We start from the raw sequence: 17964 nt of genomic DNA, 5'->3' as shown, positions 1-17964 counted from the left end.
AATAATAATAATAAAAAAACCCTCTCTAAAGCAATGCCATGATAAGAATGCAGTAAAGAGGAAGAACTTCTGGACATACGTAATTCCTACAGTTCCACCATACAGGACAGGTGAAATGTTCTATGCTACCACAGTATTTTTCTAGAGAAGCTGCAAGGTGTAATTTTTGGTAACTATTAGATATAAAGCCACGAGTCAGGCAACAAACCTAGAAAAGAGTGGGGTTCAAGATCGGGCAGAACTCAGAAAACACAGTACAAAAAAGTTCAAAAGGTCACTTACTGCCAGAGAAAAACTTGTTATCCAAGGCCATAAAATGTATGGTTATTACCTGCTGTGTTATTTGCCATATCATGCATGTAGTGTCCCTGGAACCAGAAATCAAGTGTATTCCACAGTAATCTGTAGCTAAGCAAGTCACAATATCTGTTTGAAGAAAAAATAAAATAAAATGGGTATGTTCTGACAGAACATAACTTTAAGGGTAATTTCAGGTAATGTTCACATATTACTAAGCTAGGGCTGACAGGATGGTTCAGTAAAGGATCCTGCTGCCAACACTGATGATCTACACTTAGTCCCTTTGGGCATACATGGCAGCAGAGACCTGATTCCTACAGGGAGTCCTCGAATCTCCAGGTACACACGTGTATGACTCCCTCTAATGAATAATTAAATGTTTAAAATATCAGATGAAAATAACAGGACATTCACAGGGCCAGTCATCTGGAGGGCTGTGACTGAGACCACTGATGCTGGGGTAATGTGCGATGTGCTGACTGAGTTCTGCTAGCACTGTGCAGTCAGAGAACTCAGGACAGACCCATAGGTAATTTTGCTGTTTCTACTCTCTAACCCTATTCACATCCTCCTCTAAATGAAAACTACTATTTTATGAAATGTATCCGTAAGAAAAACAGTAGAGGGGTTGGACAGATGGCTCAGCAGTTAAGATTTTATGGGAGTCTCTTCCAGATTTGATTCCAAGCACCTACATGGACGCTCATAACTATCTGTAAATCCAGTCTCAGGGGATCTGATGACCTCTTCTAGCCTCAGCAGGCACTACATACATGTGGTGCACAGAAAAACGAGAAGACAAAAGACTTGTACACATAACATAAATGAATAAATAAGGAAGACAGCACATATTATATCAAGACTGAAATAATAAGGTGTACACCAAGTTAATATATATTCAACAATTTTATCTCTCATACTTTACTGTTAATAATGTTTTATCTATTAATGACAAATTTTATTACGTGGCAAGAACATTGTCATATGTATAATCCAATTTAAAAATAAAACTTGGTTTATTATCTTTTAATGTAATATGAAAGTATATTTAATTTATATGGTGCTTAAATGTACCCTCAATACAATAAATATTCCTATCAGGAGCATGTGCCACTTTTATACAATAAAAGAAATAAAGAAACAAGCTTTGGGGAGAAGTGAATTCTTACCTATATGTCGGATGTTATGTGAGACAATTTTGCCTTTGGTAAGTGACATTACTTGGATACTATTATCCCAGTGTCCAGCACTGAAGAGCAACTTTGCATCATGTGACACTACAAACAGTTTGGAAGTGATTTCCAGTCCTGGGGCAAAAGGACCACTAATGGTGCGCTGAGCTCTGTAAACACAACTGAATTTTAGACTTTGCCTTAAGAGATCACTTAGACTGTTATCAACTACAAAACATCTCAGACAGGGATGATGATGCACTGCTCAGTCCTAGCACTCAGAAGGCAAGTCAGGCAGACCACCGTTAGTTTGAGGCCAGTCTGGTCTCCAGCATGAGTTCCAGGCCAGAGAGGGTTACACAACGAGATCCTGTCCTGTCTGAGGACAACAACAACAACAAAAACCCAAAATAAAGAACATTTGCAAGTAGTAAATAAAATGACAATTTACCATTCCCAAAGTAATATTTTATTCCATATTTGTTATAAAAGAAATTCAGTAATGTCTGAATATCAAACAAATATCATCAGAGTATGACTTAAAAACAGAGGGGAGGGAAAGTGAGAAAAAAGAGAATCACTGGGCAGTGGTGGCACACGCCTTTAATCTCAGCACTCAGGAGGCAGAAAGAAAGGCAGATGGATCTCTTGAGTTCCAGCCCATCCTGGTCTACATAGCGAGTTCTAGGCCAGCCAAAGACACAGAGAAACTCTGTCTCAAAAAACAAACAAACAAAAAACCAAACAGGGAAACACAAAAACCATCACCTGTTCTGCATTAAATGTTTAATTACTTACTTTGGGTTGGTCACAGTTTGATCCTTGATGAATGTGAAGTAGTTAGAAATATTTCGGTCATATGGTAGCCATCCATGGGTTCCAATAACATAATTCATGCTTACTGTTATCTGAAAAATATAAGAAAATTCAAATAAAAGATTAAAGAATGTGGCTAAGAGTAACCAGATGCTCACAGATTTTGACATCTACCATTTACAGGACACTGTAAGACACATGAAACCCAATCTTAAATAATTCAAGTGGAAACCCTGATTACAGTTATTATAAGAAGAGTTGTCTTCTTCAGCAAATTAATTTTCCTTTTAATTTCTCAGGTTGCTAGTGTTAGTTAATAAGGTTAACTTTTGCCATTAAAAATGTGAAATCAACATTACTTAGAACAAATTAGTAGAGTTTATGAGCTGTTACAATGTTTCTGAACATTTCTGACAGTCTTAGGATGTACTTGATTTTAAAAGTGAAAAGTTTCCAGCACTCGGGAGGCAGAGGCAGGCGAATTTCTGAGTTCGAGGCCAGCCTGGTCTACAGAGTGAGTTCCAGGACAGCCAGGGCTACACAGAGAAACCCTGTCTCGAAAAACCAAAAAAAAAAGTGAAAAAGTGAAAAGCTTTTTACTCCCTCAATTACAGAACCACAGGTTGCCCACCCCCAGATTTAGGAAACTTAAAAAAATATAGATTTTAAAGTGGAAAACTACAGTATCTTGTCAATGAAAACTACTATCAGTACTATGCAATCTGTTTCCTGTGCTACAGCACATCTTTATCATGCTTGAGTTACAAAACTAGAATGAGACAAACCTAGGCTTAGCTCCTGTGCCAAGATCTCAGATCCCTACTTGCTAGCTCTGTGATTTGGGGTATTGTACTTCTGAGATTTAATCTCTTATCTGTAAAAGGAAAATAATAGATTCTACTTCACAGGGATATTGGGTAGATAGATATAAATTCATATAAAACTCACTCATACTCACTGAAATGCCCTAGGATGTATACTCTTAATAAAACCTGGGGTGAGGAGGACACAACAGCTGCCCCAACACTGGAAGTAACTGGGACCAGTGGGACCTGGGCACCCAGGAACTCTACCCAACCAGTGGCATGGGTTCCTTTCGGTCTGGGCCAGTGCCCTGAGCAGACCTTGGGTGCGAACTCCACAGCCAGCCCCACAACACTCAGAAGAAGCTCCACTTCAAGGTGCTCTAACACTCCCAGGATCACAGGATCAAAGGCTCCCAAGAGTTTGGTCACACCAGGATCTCAGGGTACCAGAGGCAGCCTGACTCCCAAGAGCTCTGACACACCCAGGATCTCAGGATCACAGGATCCCAGAATCACAAGATCACAGAGACAGCTGAACTGAGGAGTTCTGACACAACCAGAATCATAGGAAGAGACAGGCTCCAGTCAGATATAGCCACGGCAGGGAACACTGGAGATTATCAGATGGCAGGAGGCAAGTATAAGAACAGAAGCAACAGAAACCAAGGTTACTTGGCATCATCAGAACCCAATTCTCCCACCATAGCAAGTCCTGGATACACCATCACACCGGAAAAGCAAGAATCAGATCTAAAATCACTGCTCATGATGATGATAGAGGACTTTACGAAGGACATAAATAACTTTCTTAAAGAAATAAAAGAGAACACAGGTAAACAGCTAGAAGCCCTTAAAGAGGAAACACAAAAATCCCTTAAAGAATTACAGGAAAACACAATCAAACAGGCGAAGAAAAGGAACAAAACCATCCAAGATCTAAAAATGGAAATAGAAACAATAAAGAAATCACAAAAGGAAACAACTCTGGAGATAGAAAACCTAGGAAAGAGATCAGGAGTCATAGATGCAAGCATCACCAACAGAATATAAGAGATAGAAGAAAGAATCTTAAGTGTGAAGATACCATAGAAAACATTGACACAACAGTCAAAGAAAATGCAAAAGGCAAAAAGCTCCTAACCCAAAACATCCAGGAAATTCAGGACACAATGAGAAGACCAAACCTAAGGATAATAGGTATAGAAGAGAGTGAAGAGTCCCATCTTAAAGGGCCAGTAAATATCTTCAACAAAATTATAGAAGAAAATTTCCCTAACCTAAAGAAANAGATGCCCATGAACATACATGAAGCATACAGAACTCCAAATAGACTGGACCAGAAAAGAAATTCTTCCTTAATCAAAACACCAAATGCACTAAACAAAGAAAGAATATTGAAAGCAGTAAGGGAAAAAGGTCAAGTAACATATAAAGGTAGACCTATCAGAATTACAACAGACTTCTTGCCAGATACTATGAAAGCTAGAAGATCCTGGGCAGATGTCATATGACCCTAAGAGAACACAAATGCCAGTCTAGGCTACTGTACCCAGCAAAACTCTCAACTACCACAGATGGAGAAACCAAGATATTCCAGGATAAAACCAAATTTATACAATACCTTTCCATAAATCTAGCCCTACAAAGGATAACAGATGGAAACCACCAACACAAGGAGGGAAACTATACCCTAGAAAAAGTAAGAAAGTCATCTTTCAACAAACCCAAAAGAAGATAGCCACACAAACATAATTCTACCTCTAAGAATAAAAATAATAGGAAATAACAATCATTTTTCCTGAATATCTCTTAACTTCAATGGACTCAATTCTCCCAAAAAGACATAGACTAACAGACTGGATATGTAAACAGGACCTACATTTTATAGTATAAAGGAAACACACCTCAGTGACAAAGGCAGACACTATCTCAGAGTAAAAGGTTGGAAAATCATTTTGCAAGCAAATGGTCCCAAGAAACAAGTTGGAGTAGCCATTTTAATACCGAATAAAATCAACTTTCAACCCAAAGATATAAGAAAAGTTATCAAGGAAGGACATTTCACACTGGTCAAAGGAAAAATCTACCAAGATGAACTCTCAATTCTGAACATTTATGCTCCAAATGCAAGGGCACCCACATTCATAAAAGAAACTTTACTAAAGCTCAAAGCACACATTGTACCACACACAATAAATAGTGGGAGACCTCAACACCCCACTGCCAGCAATGGTCAGATCATGGAAACACAAACTAAACAGAGATACAGTGAAACTAACTGTTATGAAAACTAAGTTATGAACCAAATGGATCTAACAGATATTTATAGAACATTTCATTCTATAGCAAAAAAATATACCACCTTCTCAGCAGAAGGGGGAGAAAGAGAGGTAATATAATATTAATGTTTGAAAAGTATGAACCATTAAAGAAATATGACCTAAGTTGTATCCTCATCTGGCAATAAGTACACAAAAATTCAGAATATTGTCCAGGATATTCACTCATATTAGCCCTGAAAGAAAAAAACCTCTGTAGATACTTAGAACTAAAAGATCCTTCACCTTGATTCCTTCTTCATCTGGAATACTGAACATCATCCTTCTTACATCATCTCCATTCCTATGGGACTCAGTGTCTATGAATGTACTCATCAAGGATGAAGTAGAACAGAGGACTCCTCGCGCATGAGTGCTAACCCAGATGATCTGTCTTAAGCAATACTACCCCAATTCCTAACTTGTAATCCCACCGTGGCTACAATATGATCTGTGGTTGCAATTGCACTTAATTTTTATGTCATCGCAGAGAGTGATGATGTGCTTCCTAGATTGTAAAAATTTTTATCTAGAACAATGCATTTTTGCAGTGCTATTATTTGACAATTTGCCTAAAAGCATAGGAAGGTGGATTAGCTACAAATAGAATATTCTGCTCTACCAGAGAACCTCAGTTCATATTTCAGCACCCATGTCAGGCGTCTTACAACTGCATGTAAATCTAACTACAGGGGTATTAGTTACCTTGTATGTGTACTGTATAAGTGTTACAGGTGTCTACCCATCCCACACACATGAGCAATTAATGGAATAAAATATTCTACGGAATTTGTGTGGAATTCATTGATGTAAAAAAATAAAAATAAGGGCTGGAGAGATGGCTCAGTAGGTAAGAGCACTGACTGCTCTTCCAAAGGTCGTGAGTTCAAATCCCAGCAACCACATGGTGGCTCACAGCCATCCATTATAAGATCTGATGCCCTCTTCTGGTGCGTCTGAAGACAGCTACAGTGTACTTAGATATAATAACAAATAAATCTTAAAAAAAAAAAACCCCAAAAATAAAAGCTGTATTAGTTTTGATTATCATTATTATAGTATGGCGATGTTTCCTAGGTGAATTTCAATGTGTCCATTTCACACATGCTAGGCTGGAGTTCTACCATGGGGCTACCCCTCTAGTCATATTCATTTTAAACATATTCTTTTATGGGCTGGAAAGGTGACTCAGAAGTTAAACAGTATTGGCTGCTTTTCCAGAGGACTTAGGTTTGGATCCTGGCACCCCCGTGGTGACTCAGAACCATCTATAATTCCAGTTCTAGAAGATCTGGTACTCTCCTCTGATCTCTACAGGAACCAGGCATGAATGTGGTACACATCAAACAAGCAAAACATCCACACACATAAAATATATTTAAAAAATTATTTTTAAATGTTTATTATTGGGGCTGGAAAGATCATTCAGTGGGTAAGAGCACTGGTGCCCTTCCAGAGGACCTGGATTCAATTCCCAGCAATGGCAGTTCACAACCGTCTGTAACTCCAGTTCCAGAGGCTCCAACACATAGACATACATGCAGACAAAACACCAATGCATATGAAATTAAAAAAAATTTTTTTAAAGTTTATTTTTGGGTCAATAAGATAGCTTCAACGGATAAGGCAAGTGCTACCAACACAGAGGACCCAAGCTCAATTCCTACCACATGGCGGAAGAGGAGAATCAACTGTTGTCCTCTGACCTCCAGATGTAGGCTGGCATGTGCATACCCTCATACATACACACATAATAAATTTTTAAAATGTAACTGAAATATTTTTACATTTATTCCTTTTTGGTAAATTAATGAATAGAAACATAGCAGTATTAAACAGGTATATAGCGACTTACCAGTAACTCAGGGCTGCCTTGAGACATAAAAGAACGAGACTGATTTTTGGGGATGATGGCCTTTAATAGTGGAATACCATCACTAATTCCCTGTTTAAAGAAAAAAAAAGATGTTTAATGGTTTGTTTGGTTCATATTTATTACATACAAATTGATGAAAATTTCTTATTAAAAAAAAAACAAAGATAACCCCCTATGATACTTTACCTGATCATGTAATAATTTACTATAAAATGTGGGAAAGGAACTACACAACATGTCTGAGTAGACAGCACACTTCAATTGTCTAAAACCTATCAGCATCTTTTCCAATACGCTGTTGGTAAGCAGATGTAAATGGCAAAGACCAGAAATCATTTAAAATATAAAGAGATTTAGAATTTTTTTTGTTCCTTCCTATACTGACACAAACATAATACAGATGTACATGCTTAGAATAAATTAAGTGAGAAAGTTGTTTATGATTTACAGGAAAATTCTTGGGCTTTACATTAAAAATAATTCATCTATTTCATTAAACAAGGTAGTTTCTGTAAGTCCTAAGTCATGAAAGTCATAATTATGATCCAAAAATAAAGATTATTATAAGGAAATAATTACCACCATTTTATCACAACAATAAATTTGAACGTATTTCTCTGATGTATCTATAGTTCAAAAATGATAGCTAACATTTATTGTGGATAACATTACTAGATATGTATCATGTACCAAGTACTATTCTAAGAGGTCTAGATGAACTAAAAAGTAAGTTATATTATGAATTATAAAATTGCTTTTCTCTTCAAATTGTGAATCAAGAGTCATTTGTGACTCCAGGCAGGAAAAGAAGCAGACCAAATGTAGATCTTGACCTCTCCCTCTGCTCCTCCAGGCCAACCCCAAGTCTCATCTGAGCTCAGCAGACTACCTGTAGCATCCCCTAGATCCCTCCCCCATCTCCAGTTGATCACACAGATCTTCTCCTCCTAACTCTGCTCCTCCTTACTCATGCTCTGTCCCAGCCTCTAACTCCAGCAGGCACTCCCTGGGAACCAGCAGGTTACTGTAACCAGAGAAGCAAGTAGGCTGGCTAACTGTAGATCCTTACCTTTGCCTCCATTCCCCCAAGTCTAATCCTAAGTCTCACCCCCAGATCTGTAGCAGACCATCTGCTGCAGCCTCTGCTCACTCTGTCCCCATTCCCAGACCACTAAGCAGATCCTGGTGGATCCCTGCTGTCAGCTCCTCTGTAGTCTATGCCCATCCCTGTGTCAGCTCCCAATACCTAGAAACAAGCACATTTTACCTGGACTCTTCAGTGGTCACACCTATCAGGATCCTAGAAGATTTTCTACTAGGCAATACACAACCACCACCCCGTCCTAAAAAGCCAGAGAGGGAAACAGAAACCAACGAACAGAACACTCCTCAACAAAAACAAGATGAGTTATCAGCACCTAGAACTACAGTCTCCCAAAACTCAGATGCCCAAACACCAGTAGAAAAACCACACTGAATAACAACCAGGACAATGTCACCACTAGAGCCCAGCAACTTTATCACAGGAGGTCTGAATACTGCAACATAGCTGAAGCACAAGAAAACAAACAAAAGTAAACAAATTTAAAATAGCCTTTAAGTGTATGATAGAGGTCCTTAAAGAGGAAATGAATATATCCTTTAAAGAAACCTATAAAAACACAAACAAATACCAACTGACTGAATAAATCAATTCAAGACACAAAAGTACAAATAGAACCAATAAAGAAAACTCAAACTAAGGGAAATCTAGGAATGAAAAATTTAGGTACTCAAACAGGAACCTCAGAGGTAAACCTCACCAACAGAATATGAGAAATGGAAGAAAGAATCTCAGGAACTAAAGACACCAGGAAGAAATAGATACTTTGATCAAATAAAATGTTAAATATAAAAAAAAATCTTGACACAAAATACCCAGGAAGCCTGAGACACTATGAAAAGACCAAGGAATAAAGGATGGAGATGAAACCCTGATAAAAGTCACAGAAAATATTTTCAATAATATTGAAGAAAATTCCTCTGGCCTAAAGAATGAGATGTGTATCATGATACAAAAAGCATCCAGAACTCTCAACAGACTGGACTTGAAAGACCTCTCAGTACAAATAAGCAACACACTAAACATATAGAACAAAAAAGGAATATTAAAAGCTGCAAGAAAAAAAGACCACGCCACACAAAAAGGCAAACCTATTAAGAATCCCACCTGCCTTCTCAATAGAGACTATAAAAGCCAGAAGAACCTGGACCAATGTTCTACAGAAACCACAGATGCCAGCCTAGACACTAAACCCAGCAAAACTTTCAATCACAAAAGATGGAGAAAACAAGACACTCCACGATAAAACTAAGGTTAAACAATACTTATCTAGACCCAGACCTACAGAAGGCACCAGAAGGAAACCCCCAATCTAACGAGGTTGACCACACAGAAGAAAACACAGGGAATAAATAATTCCTGTGCTTGTTTATAACAAACACACCATCACCACCAAAACAAGAACCAAATCATTGGTCATTGATGTCTCCCATCAACACCAATGATCTCAATTCTTTAATAAAAAGATACAGACGAACCGAACGGATGGGAGAACAGGATCCACTGTTGTATCCAAGAAATGTACTGTAACATCAAGATATGCTCTGACTGAGAAAGGATGGAAAGGTATTCTAAGCAAATGGACTTAAAAAGCTGGTAAAACTACTTTAATATCTGACAAAACAGACTTCAAATCAAAACTAATCAGAAGAGATAGGAACAGATGCTGCATGCTTATCAACGGAAAACTCCACCAACAGGACACTGCAATTCTTAACATCTATGCACCAAACACAACCATACCCCAGTTCTTTAAAAAAAAAAAAAAACAAACAAACAGCATACTATTACCACAGGTTAAATCATCTACTTACTCTCATACATTGACTTCAAGATTGCACTCTCACCAAGAGACACCTAGAGTCACCTAGACAGAAACTTAAACAGAGAGATGCTGAAGCTACCTGGCCTCATAAGTCAAAGGGGTTTAAGAGTTATTTATGGAACACTTTACCCAGACACCAAAAAATACACATTTTTTTCTCAGCAACGAATAGAATATTCCCCGAATGGAATTCCAAAATTGATCACATATGTGAACATAAAGCAAGTGTCAATGGATAAAAGAAAATTGAAATAACACCCTGCATCCTATCTGACCACCACAGAGTAATGACAGATATCAACAACAGAAAACTTACAGACTCATGAAAACCCAACAAGTCATTAATGAATAAAAATGAGTAAAGACTGAAATTAAGAAAGAAATTCAGGGGCTTGGAGAGATGGCTCAGAAGTTAAGAGCACTGACTGCTCTTCCAGAGGTCCTGAGTTCAATTCCCAGCAATCACACGATGGCTCATAACCATCATATAATGAGATCTGGTTTTCTCTTCTGGCCTGTAGGCAAAGATGCAGGTAGAACATTGCATATATAATAAATACTTTTTTAAGAAAGAAAGACATATAAAATTTTTTTCAAATTGTAGATGATAAGAAATAAACTCAGGGCTAAAATCAATAATATAGAAACAAATAACAAAAAATACTAAGAATTGGTTCTTTGGGAGCTGGAGAGATTGTTCCGTGGTTAAGAGCACTGACTACTCTTCCAGAGGTCCTGAGTTCACTTCCCAGCAACCACATGATAGCTCACAACCATCTGTAATGGGACTCAATGCCCTCTTGTGGTGTGTCTGAAGACAACAAAAGTGTACACATATACATAAAATAAATCTTTTTTTTTTAAAAAAAAAGAATTGGCTCTTTGAGCAAATCAGTAATATTGACAAACTCTTGTATCCAAATTAATAAAAAGGCAGAGAGAGAGAGAAAAGAGAGAATATCCAAATTAACAAAATAAAAAATGAAAAGGGGGATAACAATAGATATTGAAGAAATCCAGAGAATCATAAGAACATATTTTAAAAACTTATAATCACCAAACTGAAAAAAAATCTAAAGGAAATGAACAATTTTCTTGATAGGTACCACTTACAAAAGTTAAATTAAGGTCAGATAAGCAAGTTAAACAGAGCTATAAACCCTAGTGAAATAGATGCAGTCATTAAAAGTCTCCTAACAAATAAAAAAGCCTAGGCCCAAGTGGCTTTAGTGCAGAATTCTACCAGACTTTCAAAGAAGAGCTAATGTTGTCAATAGTATTCAAATTATTCTACAAAATATAATCAGGAGGAGCTTTGCCCAATTTAGTTCATGAGGCCACAATTACCGTGATACCCCAACCACATAAAAACACAACAGAGAGAGAGACCAGATTCCCTTATGTACACAGATGTAAAAGTTATCAATAAAATATTTGCAAGCCAAATCCAAGAACACATAAAAAAATCATCTTCCACAATCAAGTGATTTGGGGATAAACATACATAAATTGATAAATATAATATACCATATAAAGAGACTGAAAGACAAAAAGCACATGTTTATCTCATTAGATGTAGAAAAGAACTTTGACAAAATCCAGCATCCCCTTCATGATAAAAGTCCTGGAGAGATAATATAACAAACATAATGAAGGCAGTTCACTGCAATTCCATAACTAACATAGACTTAAATGGAGAGAAAGTCAAAGCAATTCTACCAAAATCAGGCACAAGACAAAGTTGTCTACTCTCTCTGTTACTATTCAAAGTACTACCTGATGTCTTAGATAGAGCAGTAAGACAACTAAAGGAGAACAAAAAGGGATAAAAACTAGAAAGGAATAAATCAAAGTATCTTTATTTGTAGATGATATGAAGGTATACATAAATGACACAATGAATTCCACAGGAAAATTCCTACACCTGATGAACACTTTCAGCAAAAAAACCTGGGTACAAATTTACTCAAAAAAAAAAAAAATTCAGTAGCCCTGCTAAAATGACAAATGGACTAAGAAAGAAATCAGGGAAACAATACCTTTTACAAAGCCACAAACACTATAAAATACCTTGTGGTAAATCTAAGCAAGCAGTGAAAGACTTGTAGGAGAAAAAGACTGAGAAAAAAATTAAAACACCAAAGAAAGAAATTGATCCGCCATGCTCATGGATCAGTAAGATTAACATAATAAAAATAGTCATCTTATCAAAGCCAATCTACAGATTTGATGTAAATCCTACCTAAATTCCAACACAATTCTTCATAGATTTTTGAAAGGATAATTTTCAGCTTCATATGGAAACACAAAAAAACCCAAGCTGGCTAAAATAATCCTGAATAATAAAAGAACTGCTGGAGGTATCACCATTCCGGATTTCAAGCTATACCACAGAGCTATAGTAATAAAAACATCATTTACTGACATAAAACAGACATAGTGATCAATGGAATAGAACTGAAAACCCAGACATAACACACCTATGGACACTGATAAAGAAGCCAGAAACATACCTTGGTGGAAAAATAGCATCTTCAACAAATAATGTTGCGGGATGTTAAAGAAGCCTAGGGGTGGGCCTAGCCACTCCTACCTGCAGGGGCTTACATTTACTAATCAGTATCTGATTTGACTTAGACCCACTGCAGGAGATAGAACCCATACCCAACACTGCTTGGGTGACCAAGAACCTGAGACTAGATAGCACAGAGACCTAGGGTAAAAAAAAAACACCACTGTTCTTTAAAAAAATAAATAAAATGCCTCCTAATGTTTTAGAAAACTTGTTATCAGTTCCTTGCTCAGCCACCAGAGAGGCTTCTTCCCGCTACAGCAAGACACTATGCAGTGTGAGGAGCCTCGGATAACTCAGCCCTAGATGCAACACCTCCATCAAATCCTACCCTTAGGCCTGAGAGAATCCTGTGGAAGATGAGGTGGAAAGAGTGTAAGAGCTAAAGGAGATGGAGGACACCAAGAAAACAATGCCCTCTAATCAATGTGGTAAAGCACATAGGAACTCACAGAGATTGAGGCAGTATTCCCAGGGCCTGCATGGGTCTGCACTGGGTTCTCTGCATATGCAGCATGGCTCCCACCTAGTGTTTTTTATTAAATCTGTGGGTGTATGAACATGTGGGTCTCTGTTTCTTGTGCCTTCTCTTTTCCTTCTATTTGTTTTGTTCAATTCTAATGTGCTAGTTTTTGTTGTATCTTATTTTATTTTACTATTATCCCTTAGAAGTCTGTTTATTTTCTAACAAGAGACAAAAACAGAGTGGGGACAGGAGTAGCTGGGAGAAACTAGAAGTAGCAGAGCCCCTGGGGAACACAGTTCCAAGTGTTCACATAAAACTTTCCCTTCGTGGTGATAGTCACTCATTATACCTTGCCTATGTAAACAGTGTAAGTTATGCTGAACCCCTGCATTTCTTCTGCAGTTTGGTATTTCAGTATTTGGTAGGCAGGGGGATATGTGTCCAGCCAATAATAGTAGCCTTGGACACTGCTAATCAGGTTCCCTGGTAGACAAAAGTTGTTTTCCCATTTAATTGTTGGCAGAATGAAGCATGTACTAGGGAACTTTCCCTAAGAGCAAATTCTAGACTTCCTCTTGATTTTTCCCCCATGTGCCTTTTCCCCTTTGTAGAGACTTCTTTCTAGTGCTCCACTGCAAAACAAAACAAAACAAAACAACAAAACCAAAACAGCCTTAGCCCTGAGCTTGAGTCTAAACAAGTTCTTTCTTTTGAAGATTTCACTGAGTCAGAGGGTGGTCTTGAAGACCCTTAACATCCAGAGACTAAACTATCATTTCCTTTTCTTCTTTCGTGTGTGTGTGTGTGTGTGTGTGTGTGTGTGTACATGCATGCATGTGGTAATGTGAATACCTGAGCACATATATTTGGAGGCTCGCGAATACTGGGTTTCTTCCACTGCTCTCTTTTTATTCATGTAAGACAGAGATGGTCTCTTACTGTTTCACTCAGTCTATCAGCTGGTCAGTGACTCTCGTGAGCCCTCTGTCTCTACTCCTCAACTATCGGGGCACAGTCATACACAGTCATCAGGTCGTCAAGGTTCTATAGCAATCACTTTTATCCACTAAATAATTTTGCCAGCCCTTGGTCATCATTCTTGAGCACTGTTTCTGTGTGCTCTAAGTTGCAGGCTAAATTCTTTTAGAAAAGGCCTAACATTGTAGTACTTTTAACACTGAAAATTTCAGTCAACATTTTAGGAGATTAATTTGTATACACAAAAAATATATGAAAATATACCTATACTAAAATACAGTGCAATTTCACTGTTTACTGGAGGAAAAAGTCATGGTATTCTGGACCTCAGAAACATTATATGACACAGAATTTTGTAAACTACAACCTGTGGAACAAATGTAGCTCACTGCCTCTTCTGTAGATGGTAAGTAAGCTAAAAATGATTATATATCTTATGTAACACTCTCAACCTTAGTTGAGTTTACTGACAAAATGACTCAGTCTAGTCCTTGACATTGGCCAGCTTCTAATATACTGCACAAGAGACTGCTTGTTTTATGCAAATTTCTAAGTTACTACAAACCTATTTTTTTTTTGTTTTTCCAAAGAATATTTATGCCATAACTACATTTAAAGGTATATATGCATTTCATAATCCCATTTGGAATTATTTGTAGTATTTTAATATCTGTACATGCAGATTTTTAACTGAAATTTAAGGGTATGTAGCAAGAATTTTGGTTTTTGAAGAATACAACAATGTTAAGTGAATTTTTTTTTTTTTAAGATCCTAGGTGTGGGATATAGGGCTGCTTCAGATTGTCCACTATGCTTAAGGCAACTAACTGTGATTTGTCCCATGCTCTGGCAGGGGCATAATTTTTGCCAGATGAAGGTAGTTTACAGTTGGAATTCTGAGGGGTGTTAAGAGGGATATATAAATGCCAGAGCTTCAAGAGAGGCAGCTGGCTGTAGCTCCTGCTGCTGCTGGTTGGATGCTGCTGATTGCTGTTTGACAAACAGAAGAAACTGGACTTGCCCCAAGGAACTCAATGCCCCAAGTCAGCAGGAAATCGTCTAACTAGAATGGCATCCCCTTTCCTCTCTATCCTTCTTTCTCTTCTACTTAGTGTTGGGGGTTGGAAGAGTAGAATAAGGGTGGTAGGAAAAATAACCCAATAGAGTAAGTAAAAGCCTGGTTACAAGGTTACTCTTTCAGTTATAGCGTTAACTACTATTTTTACTTGACTACTCTTTATAACACTATCAATGAATCTCGTGCATTGGAACATATTTTATAGATAAGCAGACTCAATTAAGAGCTATTAAATTATCACCACTCTGCACAGCATTTCAACTGTTACAAAAAAATGGAGTCTCACTATATAATCCTTGCTGGCCTAGAATTCTCTATGTAGGCAGGTTGGCCTTGAATTTAAAAGATCCACCTGCCTCTGCCTCCCAAGTACAGGGATTAAAGGTACGCATACCATGCCCTGCCCTAAGAAGTACTTTGAATTAAGTTATTTGTTCTTACTTGTTGAGAAAGTAAGCTAATAAAAAGAGTTCAGAATACCAGTTCACAGCAAAGAAAAGCTTACAATGAAAGTGATTTAAAAATCCAAGACTGGGGCTGAAGAGATGGCTCAGTGGTTAAGAGCACTGACTGTTCTTCCAGAGGTCCTGAGTGCAATTCCCAGCAACCACATGGTGACTCACAACCATCTGTAATTGGATCTAATGCCCTTTTCTGGGTATGTCTGAAGACAGCTACATGTACTCATATAAATAAATATAAATAAATCTTTTAAAAAAAATCCAGGACTGGGGCTGGAGAGTTGGCTTGGTGGTTAAGAGCTCTTGCAGAGGATGCAGGTTTGAAATCCAGTACCTGTGTCAGGCAGCTCATAACTACCTTAAGCCTAGTTCCAGGAGGATATTGTGTCGTGTCTCCCCAGGCACCTGTATGATATGATGCACACAAACTCATTCAGGCACACACAAGTACACAGAATTCTGTTTTAAAGAGCATATTATAACATTTTCCTTCAGTAAAATTGAATAAACTGGAGTGGGGAGATGGTTTAGTTAGTAAACTGTGTTAAGATCCCCAGCACTTGTTTTTAAAAAAAAGCAGAGGGGGGGCAAGACACACGTGTAGCCCAGCGCTGGTGGTAGGAAGGTATGTGGTAAGAGATGGAGATCCCTGGGACCCACTGGCCAGCCAGCTTAGCCAGAACAGCAAGGTTTTGGTTTAGTCAGACTCTGTCATTAAAAAATAAGGTGGAAAGAGCAACAGAGGAAGATCCTGGAAACTGACCTTTGGCTTTTCACACACACCAAGTAAGTGCTAAAACTATAGGCGTGGATAAAGCACACACACATGTACAAATGAACATAACACACAAGTTAACTGAAATATATAAAATTGAAGAAAGGTCTTTGATATTACCAAGTCGGGTTATTACCTCTATAAAAAATGACTTCAGGTCAGTGAGGTGTTGAAAGAGGTTTAGGGTTGAAATTTCTGTTTTGGTCTGCTTTTGAATGGCTTCTTCTGCTGATAATCTTGGAGGGTGTGGTTCCTTCAAAATAATTTAAGACAACATTTCAGAGTTAAATGAAAGCATGTCTGTATTCACTCATACACACACGGTGGACTGTGCTACAATAGAATGCATATATGCACTGTTAACAACTCCAGGTGATGGCTTACTCTAGTCCCCCAGCAAACTTCCCATTCATCCTCTTCTATGGACATCTCAGTTCTACTTCAAAGTTTTTCTAATAGCACTCCTAAATTTCCAGCTCAGAATGATTTTTTTCATGCCCTTTCCCCAATTATTCAGAATTTTTTTTGGTGTTTTTTTTTTTAAAGTAGTCATTGGTTATTCGTGATAAATCTTATTCATCTAGCCTATTAAGAATTCTCTTAAAAATAAGCATTTTATTTATTTTCTGTGTATATGTGGACATGCATATATTACAGTGCATGTGTGGGGGGTCAACAGACAACTTGCAGGAGTCAATTCTCTTCCATCTACTGTGCTGACATGGGAGGTTGATCTCAGGCCATCAGGCTTGGCAGCAGGCAGGCACCTTTACCCACTGAGGCATCTTACTGGCCTAGCTATCAGTCTCCATAAGGGCAGGCATGAATTTTACTCACTTTTGGATTTTTAAGCACTCAGAAGTATATCAAACTTGGCAGATGTTTAATAAATATTTGGTAAAATTAATGAAACACTTAACATTCAAATTTTATAATATAGTATAATATTTAATTCCTGAAACAGGACTCATCAAAATGTAAAAAGTAATTATAGATAATCAAGTTATAGCTCAGAAGGCTATGGCAGCAAGAGTCTGAATTAGAAGCCAGGTACAGAAAGTTCCAAGGCAGTGTGAGTTACATAGTAAGACTGTCTCAGAAAAAAAATGAAACAAAATCAGGGTGGTGGACTTTGGTTCTTTTGTCCTTGTTAAAAAATACTAGATTGTGGGCAATAGAGGTAACACTTAAATGTGTAGCTTTAGTACTTAAGGAAAAAAAAATCCTGCTGGGCGTGGTGGCGCACACACCTTTAATCCCAGCACTCGGGAAGCAGAGGCAGACGGATTTTTAAGTTCGAGGCCAGCCTGGTCTACAAAGTGAGTTTCAGGACAGCCAGGGCTATACAGAGAAATCCTGTCTCGAAAAACCAAAAAAACAAGACAAAAAAAAAAAAATCCTATTTTAAATTACAGGCTG

At 37.8% G+C, this 17964-nt stretch overlaps 1 protein-coding gene across 1 annotated transcript in view; it reads right to left on the bottom strand.

The window, feature by feature from the left end:
* Nbeal1 (neurobeachin like 1) overlaps positions 1 to 17964 on the bottom strand; it is a 162706-nt gene that overhangs the window by 11671 nt on the left and 133071 nt on the right. The window contains exons 46-50 of the mRNA XM_021162943.2: positions 16682 to 16798; positions 7268 to 7357; positions 2271 to 2380; positions 1470 to 1642; positions 332 to 426 (exon numbers count right to left, since the gene is read on the bottom strand). Coding sequence (XP_021018602.1) covers positions 332 to 426; positions 1470 to 1642; positions 2271 to 2380; positions 7268 to 7357; positions 16682 to 16798 — 585 coding nt within the window. The remainder of the gene's footprint in view (positions 1 to 331; positions 427 to 1469; positions 1643 to 2270; positions 2381 to 7267; positions 7358 to 16681; positions 16799 to 17964) is intronic.

This window comes from Mus caroli, chromosome 1, assembly GCF_900094665.2.
Source record: "Mus caroli chromosome 1, CAROLI_EIJ_v1.1, whole genome shotgun sequence".
NCBI classification, from domain to species: Eukaryota; Metazoa; Chordata; class Mammalia; order Rodentia; family Muridae; genus Mus; species Mus caroli.
This window is presented reverse-complemented; position numbering and strand designations above follow the sequence as displayed.